Source organism: Octopus bimaculoides, chromosome 20 (genome assembly GCF_001194135.2).
Source record: "Octopus bimaculoides isolate UCB-OBI-ISO-001 chromosome 20, ASM119413v2, whole genome shotgun sequence".
NCBI classification, from domain to species: domain Eukaryota; kingdom Metazoa; phylum Mollusca; class Cephalopoda; order Octopoda; family Octopodidae; genus Octopus; species Octopus bimaculoides.
In genome coordinates this window covers 22,037,039-22,050,177 of record NC_069000.1, presented here as the reverse complement: position 1 = coordinate 22,050,177, position 13,139 = coordinate 22,037,039, and the positions used below count along the sequence as shown (strand labels likewise).

The window sequence follows — 13,139 nt, the reverse complement described above, 5'->3', positions numbered from 1 at the left end:
AACGAATGCTAAATAATTATTATAAAAAAAACATGTTAGTTTGTGGGATGCTCCCTGGCACAATCGAGTCTTTTAGGATTCTCGTGCGTTTGGCAATGCATGGCTTGCAATGTTTCATCCCGTTGATATAGGGACCTGGGTTCTCGAGTATTTTCCATGCAATCAAGTATGGTATCCTTTCATCTCTTATTTGCCAGATATGTTTGGCCAGCGATGTCACGTATCTCCTTTCCAGGACTGTGAAGGAGGACAAATGATTGGAAAGATGCTGTTTGATAAAATTCCCAGTGCATCCCACGAGAACCCAGGCCCCTACATTAAGGGGACAAAACGGTGCAAGTTATGCGTTGCCGAACACACGAGAATCCTAAAAGACTCGTTCGTGCCAGGGAGCATCCTGAACTCCAGGACAGAGATATTCAGGCCATGCCTGCACACCACACTTGATTCCACCTATGCCTAACTTTTCTCTCAAGATGTTTATACTCTGTTGAACATGCACACTGACGTTGCACATCCAGCGAAGCATACTGGCTTCATTTCTTTCAATCTTACGCATGTCCACGGCTGTCATAGCCCATGTTTCACTGCCATGCAGCATAGCTGTTCGCACACAGGCATCAAACAATCTGCCTTTCACTCTGAGAGAGAGGCCCTTTGTTGCCAACAGGGGTAGGAACTCTTTGAACTTTGCCCAGCCTGATCTTATTCTCACAACTACACTCTCGGAGCATCCACCTCCACTACTAACTTGGTCACCTAGATATTTACTACCTCTAGCTTGCTTCCCTGGAAATTGATGGAGTCTATTTTCTGCACATTTTCAGTGATTATCGTACCTGTGCATCTTCTACATACAAAAGTTACTTTCCCTGTTAACCATCCTCTGATGTTGCAGCACCTTTTATGCGTCCAAAGCTTGCACTGAGTGCATCTTATGGGGTTTCTACCTACACCTTTTCCACAGATTGAGCAGGGATTTGTGATTTGTCTGCCTTCCTACTTACTAAGACTTTGGTTTTTGCTAGGTTAACTCTAAGGCCCTTTGATTCTAGACCTTGCTTCCATATCTAGAACATCTTACATATAAGTATCTATGTATGTATATCTTTATACAGGTGTCGAATATTTTCCGAAGACATTGAAAAAAAATTTGTACCCACCAGAACTTATGGCGCATGACGTCACAGGAAATTCGATTGGAATAATTGGAATGGGAACCATTGGCTACAAGCTGGCAATCAGAGCTCATGCTTTTGAAATGAAGGTGTTTTATCATCAAAGGAGACAAAAGTGAGTGTTTGAAGTAGATTTATGTATGGGACATTAAGACAAGTGAATTGAAGGATAGATGCATGGATTTTTAGTAGTTTCTGAGTCTGGTGGAAGAGGAACAAACCCATGACTTTTGTAGGTTTTCGAAGACTGGTTAGATAGATATTGTTTGTGTTCTGTTTAAACTGCTGCGGGAAAGATATGAATGGAGAGGAGATTCCAGATAGCTAATGTTCTGTAGATGAAGAAGTGGAAATCGTGGTTAGTGCAGGGAAAGAGAAGGGGTTTAATAAAGGTGACAATAGGTGGGGAGACAAATGGTACGGGGGTGGGTAGTGTGGATGGGGCTACGGGACCAGCCAGCTCCGAAGTTCAGAGGCTATTATAGGGGCGATAGAAAAGAAAGAGGGATTGAATATGATGGACAACGTCATTATTAACGGATGTCTCTACAATCTTAGAAATGTTAGAATTGGTAGCAATGAGACAAAAGCTGGCTGATCCTTAGGGTCCCTTTCTTTGAATGGATAACACTGAAGCATGCCTGCAAATGAGAGTGAGATATTAAAGAGTTTGGTGAAAACAAGAGAAAGTTTTGGGATGCATTGTTTGAGTGTAATACAAGGGACATCATAATGTTATTGTTTTTGTTGTGGGAGTCTAGCCAATTCCTGATCGAGCAGACCTATGATGGTAGGAGGTATTTCAAGTGAGATTTGACTGTTATTTTTCGCTGATCGCATAGTTTTGTAAAGGTCCTCTTATAGATGGTCCGCTCTGCTCCACATAACTTCTTGATTTAAGGACCTCTAAAATCTTTCAAATAAGATAAACCTGGATGGCATGGGGAAATCAATCACATATACTATATATGGTGGTTGTCCACTCGTGACCCAGGAAGACTGTCACTGACCACTAAGAAAATGTGCAGTCAAACAAAATTGTACTTTACACTTGCGGATCCGCTTGTGACTAATGAGACCAGGTCTTGATAGACGTACACGTCTGCAGTATCTGCAGACGAAACTTTACCCATTCACTCCACTGGTGGTGTGTTTTCTAACAGTTTGCTTAAGTTCAGCATTCAAGATGCGTGTTTCTTCAAAAATTCTCATTTCTTCCTTTTCTAGTTCCTTTCATTGGTGGCGATGACAAGCATTGCTTTCCTTTGTTGACTTTCCACATCTTACAATCCTTCAACAAGGATTTTATACAATCCTTGAACCGTAGTCTCAGCATCTGTTTAGGGGTCCTCTAATCAGTCATCCAAACAAGGTGTCCAATCCAACTTTTTGGTGCTTGTGCACCATCGCTTCAATGCTTAGGATGTCGACACTCCTCAAGACTTCTCAGGATGTTTACACCCCTCAAGACTATCTACAAGGATCTACCAACATTCAGAACTTGTCGCAGACATCTTTGATGGAAGCGTACAAGGACCCTTACATGATGCTTGTAAGAGTTCATATCTCATACAGCATGCCTCCTACATCTCCTCTACTAAAATGAAAGCCACACTGAGGTTCAGATAGGACGTCATTTACAAGATATTTATTCAGGCGAGAAAGAAGGATTCTTGCCAGGACTTTGCCAGCAGCTGACAGTTAAGCAAAACCACTACAGTTGCCATACATTATTTTGACTCCCTTTGCTTTATAAAGGGAATGGATAAGTGAATCCTTCCAGTCCTTAGGGACAGCACCATCCCTTCAGACTAGGTTAATAAGCTCGTGAAGCTACCGTATGATATAACCACTGCCAAAGCGCAAGAAATTTGCGTAAAGTCTGTCTTTACCAGGTGCTTTACCAAGATTCAGCATATTGCTGTTACCGTATCCGGTAAGTTTGCCGCAGGAAAATTCGCCTCAGGATTTTGGGCCATAGGAAAGTTCGCCGCATAGGAAATTTTGCTGCAAGACAATTTCACCGAAAAACAGATGAATTGTCCCCTTGGTATATAATTGTTTCAACCAACCTATCTATTATATTATTAGAGAAACTAATAAGAAGGGGTAAAGTAATTTCTTAACTCATTTAAAATTTCTTTATTCATTCGACAATATTTTTATGTGTAGCCAACCCATTACAATGGTCTATCAAGTGGGAACTAGCAGAGGTGATTTGAAATTAGTTAATGATCTTAACTTTGCTTATAGGATAGATAGAATATATGGTGAAAAAACATATTGGAAACATGAAAATAGAGAATGTAAAGTAAGAATGCATACCGTGCTGGAAAATGATAATTTATCTATATGGGAAAACTACATTTTATTTTCCTAGATGAGATTCGAAACCGAATCTAAGAATTTTCGCTCACCTGATATACTGCTATTGGTTCACCTGGCAGGAAAAATTTCTTTGTCCTGTCAAATTGATGGATGAGTTTCCGCTTGACCTCCGACCTGGGTTGTGTCACAGAGAGTTCAGATGGACAACAGGTGACCTAAATAGGTAGAAGCCACTTTTATAATGGTATATCCATCCTTCTAGCTCGAAGAGGCCATTATAAATACGAGCTCCCATAGACACACGCCAGTTAGCCAGCAGTGAGCAGACGGTCAACAGAGTGATCTGAGAGAGACAAGACAGTAGCAGTTGCAGACCACGAATAGACAAGATAGAAAAACAACACAACAGAATGACAAACGCACACACAGACACAAAATAGGGCTTTGTACTATCTTGTCACATCAACTTTCTCTTTCCTCTGTTTTTACTTCGCCGACTCGAAGTAGTTGGCAACTTTATGTAGCGGCATATTTGTTTCAAGTATCCAACAAAGTAAATGCAGCTGTGATCAAATAAATAATGTAAACTACATCCCTATTCTTTCTTCAATGTTTTCCTTCGATGCTGTTCCATCACACCAGCATCATGATATTTTACAGCAATCTCAAGGAAGTCTGCAACGTTTGGCATTCTATTCTCGCCAGCTCAAGCCAACCGAGACACGCTATAGCACTTTCCGCGGAGAACTGTTAGTGATTTACCTAGTTGATAAATACTTCTGTAATTTTCTCAAGGGAAGAGATTTCACTATATTTACGGGTCATAAACCTCTTACTTTCGCCTTACATTCAAATACTCGCCTAGAGAGACACGGCATCTTGATTTTATCTCGCAATTTTCTAGCAATATCCAGTATATCTCCGGCTCTCGTAATGTAGTTGCTGATGGTTTATCGCGTCAACCAATCTGTTTGTTGTCATCTACGTCTTTGATTGACTTGATCGCATTAGCTGCTAACCAAATTTCTTTAGCTTCATCTGCTGAGTTTGAAAATTGTAAATTCAACCACCTGCCTTTGTCGACTGCTGACAGATATGTTATGTGATGTTTCTACAGGTTCACCTCGGCCTTTCGTTCTTGAATCTCATCATCAAATTATTTTTAGCACTTTGCACACTTTGTCGCATGCTGGCGTAGCGGCTTCAGTAAAACTTATTACGGCTCGTTTTTTCTGGCCAAATATGCAACAGAATATTACCGCTTGGTCGCGTTCTTGTCTGCAATGCCAGCGCTTAAAGTATACAGATATGTTCGTGAAGCTCTCGGCATCTTCGAAAATCCGAACGCTCGTTTCCAACACATCCATATTGACTTGGTTGGTCCTTGGCCAGTTAGTCGAGGATCCACTTATATACTTACATGCATCGGCCGCTTTTCACGTTGGCCTGAAGTCATCCCTCTAGTCAATATCAGTGCAGAATCAGTGGCGCATGTCCTCATATCAGGTTGGATTTCACGTTTTGGTGTTCAATTAAAGATTGCTACTGAGTGGGGGAGGCAATTCAAATACCAGCTTTTCCAACAACTTTCAAGCGTCTTAGAAGTTCGCCATATCCGGACGACTAGTTATCATCCAGTCCCGAATGGCATGGTGGAACGGTTCCACTGTTAATTAAAGGCGTCGTTGCATGTCTATCCTGGTCTTCGTCGATGGAGCGAATACCTGCCTGTTGTTCTATTGGGTTGTCGCTCATCAGTGAAAGAGGATTTAGGATACTCTCCTGCTGAGCTTCTCTACGGTTCACCATTACCTCTACCAGGCGAAATGTTGGCACTTGTGGACTTATCTGCTCAAGATCCTGCATCTTATGTACATAGACTGCAAACTTACTCCACGGATCTTCCACCGATGTCTTCTCGACATCAGACTGCTCCTGCTGCTGTTCCAGCAGACATTGCTACTTGGACTCATGTGTTCCTTAAGGATGACTCTGTGAGTGGTCCTCTCACACAACCATATAAAGAGCCCTATCGTGTCCTTGCACAAACACACAAACTCCTCACCATAGAGATTCATGGTAGAAAAGAAACAGTGTCTATCGACAGGATGAAGCGCGCTTTTTCTGAGGCCCTCACTCCAGAGCCAAACATTCCCCTCCAATACAAACCGCAACAAACTACAAGTACTGCACCCATGCAATCACCACCTTCCAAAGCGCATGCACCTTTCCCATCATCAACACTCGTCACGACGACTCGTAACTGTCGTTGTGTACACTGAACAAAAAACTGTGCAAGATTGTATATTTAAACTTCCTTTTCGTGCATCAACTTTTGAACTGTTTTGTTGTTCCACTTCGCATGTGCTTTCATTTTGTTCTTTGAAATTGTTATGTTGCTACATTTTCTGCTTAGTAGTAAACACTTGTACCTTAGCTCGGCTTTCTTTCCAGTCCTCCACTACAGAGTGTTAACTTTTTCGACTGGTCGTCGGAAACAGGAGTATCTGTAACGAATCCTACTGGAGAGAAAGGGGATTAAACGAGAGTTGCGTTTCCTACTTCGCTATAGGATGTTCTGAAAGATGTTGCAACTTCCAGTAGGAATGCCGACAGGTGGCATTACCGTCGGTTGATATAAAAAGCGAAGTACCGCGAAATACTCTCTCTTCCTCTTCTTGCCTGGCTTATTCTGGCACATTAGCTCTTCACCTGACCGCCCGACATGTGCGGTCACACACAGCTAACCTGATGTTTCGGACTTGCAACGGCGAGTTCTATATTAGCAGCCTTTAGATAAAATAACACGTTTGTATATATCTACCCTGTTATTCCATACATTCGCCTTTGTACCACTCAAGTTGATATAAATATAACATGTATTCAGAACCTGTCTTAACTTCATTGCTTGCCATGCATAACACCACAACATAGAACACGCCATTCGGAAAACCCACAATAAAATATTCAAACAATCTTAATAAAATGTTCCCTCATAGTTAATTGTCTCTGGATATAAATAATCCTTCAGAGAATTTTCAGTAAAAATATATTTATAAGGCATATATATTATGTTGCTTTCTTTTAAAATGCCTTTTTTTATGGCAAAGGCGCAGTGGTTTATTTTTATTAGACCTGCCAATATGAACACGAAACGAAAAAGAAAATTACAGAGATGTATTTGCAGAAATGAATAGAGCGTTGAAGGCACATATTAGCCATCCAGGAACACATACTAATAAAATGTTTAAGAGGTGTTTCTGTATGGATATAATCGAAAAAAAAAAAAAATATTAGAATACAGTTATTTCCCTTGGATGAAGTTGGCTGGAAGTTACTTCCCTTGAACAATAAATTTTGATTTAAGGTAAACTTTTTAAACAATTTTCAAACAATTACGAACAGAAAGATTTAACAGAAATAAAATTCGAATTGTTTGTTTTTTCTTTTTCATTCTCGTAAACTTTATGAGTACTGTAATAAAATGCATTAAAGTGTTTCCCTCTTGATCCATTGCATTTAACTGCGCTTTGAACAGTCAATTCTGAGCTCTAAACGACCACAATGAAACATACATAGGAACTAATAACATATACTTGTGTTTATCGTGATTCCCCCCCCCCCCAAGTAGGAAGCTTTAACATTTTTTTTTAGCTCATTAGCATTTTTTGCTTTATACAAACACAAATTAAATGTTTTATTTCAAAAACATAATGTTTTAGGAGTTAGTTATTGGGTTTCATGGTCCAATATTGGACGTTACTGGCCAGAACGGTCACAGACAGAAAACGTTTGAACATGAGGGTGTTCAGAATAACCGGAAGCTGAACAACAACAATTATAGAAACTTATGGGTAAAAACGCCCAAACGATGCTTGTCATTCTTTCAGCCTGTTTTAAAAAACAACAAATATAAAATTAAAATAATTTCTTCTGTATCAGCCTCGATGAATATGAGGTTAACATCATGAACTAGCGACTACACGACTGAGTTCAAACTATACAGTTATTGAGCAATTGTTTAATCTCAGGTCAGCTCTAGTTCTGCAGACATCAGAACAAAAATAATCCATCTCTTATTCAGACAGTATGTTGATAGTTACATTATCAAGTCTGTCCTTTCCCTTTTAAGATACTACAGTGACAGAAATTTGGCTGTAGTTCATAACAGAGCAAGCAATAACACACAAGATCTCTTGGTCGCATTGTCTCACATTATTGAAGTATGTGCTTATGCAAGAATTGTATCTTTGACTCAAGTGTCTGCCTACTTGACAACACAAGTTCCATATTTGAATTTTACCAGAGTCTTTGCACTGGAAAGTGCTCCTAACTGCAAACACCACTCTTATTCCAGAAGTAAATCCGTCATCAGTTATAATACTAAAATTAGATGCAAAATGATAAGAACAAAATATTATGCTTCAAACACACATTACAGAGACTCAGTTTCTTCTACAGGTCCAAAGAAGAAGAAGCAAAAGTGGATGCTCAGTTTTATAGTAGCTTGATGGACATGTTACCATTGTGTGACTATGTTGTGACTACCTGTGCTTTGACACCACAAACATATCATTTGATTAGTCACAAGGAACTGGACGTAATGAAGAAGACTGCAACTTTAATCAATATTGCCAGAGGTAGGTACTTCAATTTCTTGTCACTAATAATTATGGATGTATGACAAACAAAAATAGACAAGTAATAAAACGTCTGATTTGATATTGGAACTTGAAGATATGAAGTGATGATCTTTGAAAAGAAGGAATGGTAGGATTGTGAAGAATTTAATGATATTGGACTGGCAGTTAAAGGGTTAATTACTGGTATATAGTTATAGGAAGTTTCAAGGATTTCATGTCTTGGTTTCTTTAACACTGAATTAGAGAACACAGAATGAAATGACCTAATGAGAGACATTGACCTGCCTTAATACTAATGAGTAATAGTAGTAGTAGTGTGGTGATGGTGGTATTGTAAATAATGTGTTGGATCAGCAATTAAGTTGACAGCAAAATTTGAATTCAGATCATAAAGATGGACAAAATGTCGCTAAGCATTTTCCCCGGCATACTAACAATTATGCCATCTCGCTGCCCTTCTTCATTTTTATACAGTAAAAGACAACTGTGAGAATGTTATTCATAAATGTTTGCTGTGTGTGGTTGAGAGGTTGGTCTGCAACTGCATGGTTTCAGGTTTGACCCCACTGTGCAGCAACTTGGGTAAATGTCTTCTGTTGTAGTGTTGACTTGTCCAATGTCTTTTGTGTAACATTTGGTAGATGGAAACTTAATGAAAGTAAACTTAGCAAAGACTAAAAGTGGAAATCAGTAGGAGAAAGGTCTGGGGAATAAAAAAGCAATTACACACAAGATCTCTTGGTCGCATTGTCCTTTTATCCTTAATTGAACACTGAAATACAAAAGAAGAGTGGTTCCTGAGGACATGAGATAAAATGTTCGTGTTTGAGATGTAGAAAGGAGATGGACAAAAGTATCATACAGAGCATCAGTTGTAAACTACAGGGGTGTAGTAGAATTACAGACAGGCTAATGGAGAAGGTAGACTTCATATGTGACAGCTAAACAAGAACAACAAACACTAAGTTTATACATGAAATAGATTCTCTCAAATGACTCCCAAGAAGTACTTGATACCTTTTCTTACCTAGGTGACCTAAGAGCTAATTACCAGTGGAGGTGTGTGTTCTGTAAAAATAATGATTTCAAATTTTGGCACGAGGTCAGCCATTTGGGGGTGGGAGATAAGTCAATTACATGAAGCCCAGTACTCAACTGATACTTATTCTATCAACCTTGAAAGAATGAGAGGCAGAGTTGACCTCAGTGGCATTTGAATTCAGAACATAAAGACAGACAAAATGCTGCAAAGCATTTTGCTCGGTGTGCTAATAATTCCACCAGCTTGCTGACCAGAGTAAGAACAGGTTACAAAGTTCAATCAGTTTCTACATCTGGTGGCTACAAACAATTTCTCTTTTAGAGTGAAGGGAAAGTTATATAACACTTGAGTATGAAGTGCAATGCTGCAGTGAGACGCACACCTAGAGTACAGAAGATTTGCAAAAGTGAGCATGCTCCACTGGTACAATGTTGGAATACATGAATGAATATGCATTAATGAACTGAGAGAAAGACTGAATAGAAGAGAAATCAGATGCGGTATGTAAGAGAAAAAAATTGTATTGGCAAGAGAAAAGATTGTACTCACGAGAGAGAAGATTGTGTCGGAGCATGAGAGAAGTCTGCAGTGACATACAGTACTGGAAAAGATCTGCCTCATTATACAGGAATGTAAAACAAACATTAAAATGAGAGCAAATCTCTTTATTTCTCACTGTCTCCTCATTCACACTCTCTCCTGTTTTACTGTCCCTTACTACTTTTGTAACTAGGTATAGTATTAGATCTACATGATCCTCTCATCTCTTCAATACCCTCCCTCCTATTCACTGAATCATTCCATATGAGTAGCTGGGCCCTGTCAGAACTTAATTCCTACTTCTACCATATCTATCAACCTATCTCTCTCTCCATCAACACAAGGTGATTAATACACTGAAGCACAAAGGTTATTCATATGCAGAACTGCAGCCACAAGTACATTGTAACAGTCTGTTTTAAATGTTCAGTTTCTTTTTGAACAAACCTTATGTGTGTGTACATATATGTGCATATATACATATATATCAGGTTGAGTAAAAGGAATTTGTACTGGAATTTTGCAATTGTCTGATAATACAGATTTAGACTTGCCCAAATGCATCAATAAGTTAACATTGGTATTTTTTTCACCGTTGTTACAATCATCTGAAATGGACCCGTCAAAGCGTGATATTTGAGAAAATTTGCTATTCAACTTCTAAAAAGGACGTAAAGCAGCTGAAACTGCTTGCGATATCAATGAAACATTTGATGAGGAAATGACCAGTGAATGGTCAGCTCAAAAATGGTTTAAACAATTTCGTAGTGGAGACCTGAGGCTTGAAGATCTCAAGCATAGTGGACGCCCATCTGTCATTGAAAGATCCATGTGAAACTACTTGAAAACAGGCAGAACTTCAAGTTAGCCAGAAAACTACCTGCAGCCATTTGCATGTGATCAGAAAATCAAAAAATCTTGACAAATGGGTACCACACAATTTGAATGAAAATCAGAAAATGCGCAGATATGTAATTTGTTTGTTGCTTCTCTGTAAACAGACTGATCCATTTCTCGGCCATATTATAATTTGTGGATTCTGTACAATAATAAAAAAACGTTCTTCACAGTGGTTGGACCAAAAACCTACCCTAAATCCGAGCTCTTCAAAAAGAAGGTTATGGTAACTGTTTGGTGGTGTACTGCTGGACTCATCCACTATAATTTCTTAAAACCTGGAAAAACCATTACTGCAGAAACATATTGCCAAAATGACAAAAAACTGCTACTCCTCCATCCCAGACTGGTCAACAGAAGAGGGCCAATCATTCTTCATGACAATGCTCGACTATACGTTTCACTAAATGATGCTCCAGAAGTTGAGGGAACTTGACTACAAAGTTCTTCTCCACCCAGCTTATTCCCCAGACCTTTCTCCTACCGACTACCACTTTTTGAAGCACCTTGATGGCTCCCTGCGAGAAGAGTTCAAAAATCAAACCAATGCTGTAAGTGCATTCAAAGTGTTCATCAGTTCCAGAACTCCAGATTTTTATGTTACTGGAATAAACAAACTTGTAACTCATTGGCAAAAATCTGTTGATTGTAATGGTACTTACTTTGATGAATAAAATTTCCACATTGTTGAAATATATTGTGATGAATTTCATGTTTCAAAACGTTGCTTACTTTTTACTCAACCTAATATATAAATAGATACATACATACACACATGTATATATATATACATAAATGCTTCTATATGCATACATATATCTACCAAAGCATTGGTGTGGGTTCTGGTGCCACATAAAAATCACTGATCATGGTACCACGTAAAAAGCACCCAGTACACTCTGCAAAGTGGCTGGCATTAGGAAGGGCATCCAGCAGTAAAAACCAAGCCAAAACAGACTAGGGAACCTGGTGCAGCTCCTGGTCTTGCCAGTTCCTATCAAGCTGTCCAACTCAAGCCAACATAGAATACACATGTTAAATGATGATGATGATAATGATATAAATACACATATGCACACAAACACACACACACACACATATAATGTAGGGAGGGAAAAATCCAAGCTGTATCCTCTTGAAGCACATCATCTTATTCCAGTATTACAATCCAGAATGTAGTTGATGTAATTGTATTATTTGATTCTCTGAAGAATTTCTAATAGGAAATGAAAAATGTGTAATGATGAATAAATAACACCGAAAATTTTTTCCAACTTCCTGTTTTGATATATATTTACATATATATATATAACAACAAAATCAAACAGACATACACAAGATGTGTATACTGTTAGTTAGTTCGTTGAGTGGCTGCGTTTTTTTAGGTGTAAGAGAATATATTATCAATGTCCCTGAAAGTAAGTCATAGACAAGCGAGACAACTCACATCAAGCCCCTTTGTGTGTGTGTATGTATATATATTTCTATTTCTGTCGCACTATCACTGCCTCTTTCTTTTTTTATTCTTCCAATTTAGGAGACATCGTTGACCAAAGTGCTCTTGTTGATGCATTGGAATCAGGAAGGATTGCAGGAGCTGCCCTGGATGTCACTACACCTGAACCCTTGCCTGCAGACCACAAGCTTTACAACTTCCCAAATGTTATCATTACACCACACTGTGCTACAAACACAGTCACCATGAGGAAAGAAATTTGCGAGACAGCCTTCAAAAATATGGAGCAAGGTCTTCATGATGAACCTATGGTATCTGAAGTGATACTAGACTAGAATGAGAGACATTTCCATCTGCTAGGAACACCTGTATAATGATGGTTTTAAATCAGTAAAGGAGGAAGAAGAGGAGGGTATCAACAACCAAAAGAAGGTAACACTGGCAATGACAACATCAATAAAAATCTTTAATCGTTGATAAAAATCTATTAATCATTAATAAACAATGAGTTTTTTCTTCGTTTTTATTGTATTTTTTTCTTTGTAAATTAAATCATAGTAGACAAAAGCAGCAATTTTTAGGTAGAAAAGAGAAATCAGCTAACTTAAAGGACTTGAACAACATATGCATTTTTGTCAGAGGACTGAGATATGTAGCACATTGCTGTGCTCGAGAAGGCCCACCCATCACAACAGAACTGAGATCCTAAAACCAAGGTGCCACATAAAAAGCACTGGTGTGGATGCTGGTGTCATGTAAAAAGCACTGGTGATGGTGCCACATAAAAAGCACCCACTAGACTCTGTAAAGTAGTTGGCATTAGGAAGGGTATCCAGCTGCAGAAACAAAGCCAAAACAGACTATGGAGCCTGGTGCAGCCCCTGACCTCACCTGCTCCTGTCAAGCCATCCAGCCCATGTCAGCATGGAAAACAGACATTAAACACTTGTATATATACCTGCCATATACATTTAACTCCTGTTTTGCTCAATAATGTTAGCAGGTGCACAATTATGTAATCAGTATTGCAGTCTCCCTAACTATATAAATAAGAA

The 13,139-nt window shown here is 38.9% G+C and overlaps 1 protein-coding gene across 1 annotated transcript in view; it reads left to right on the top strand.

Moving 5' to 3' along the window:
• Window positions 1-12,596, top strand: part of LOC106882290 (glyoxylate reductase/hydroxypyruvate reductase) — a 14,162-nt gene extending 1,566 nt beyond the window's left edge. The window contains exons 2-4 of the mRNA XM_014932910.2: window positions 1,119-1,293; window positions 7,968-8,146; window positions 12,166-12,596. Coding sequence (XP_014788396.1) covers window positions 1,119-1,293; window positions 7,968-8,146; window positions 12,166-12,419 — 608 coding nt within the window. The 3' untranslated portion in view covers window positions 12,420-12,596. The remainder of the gene's footprint in view (window positions 1-1,118; window positions 1,294-7,967; window positions 8,147-12,165) is intronic.
• Window positions 12,597-13,139: the final 543 nt, after the last annotated feature.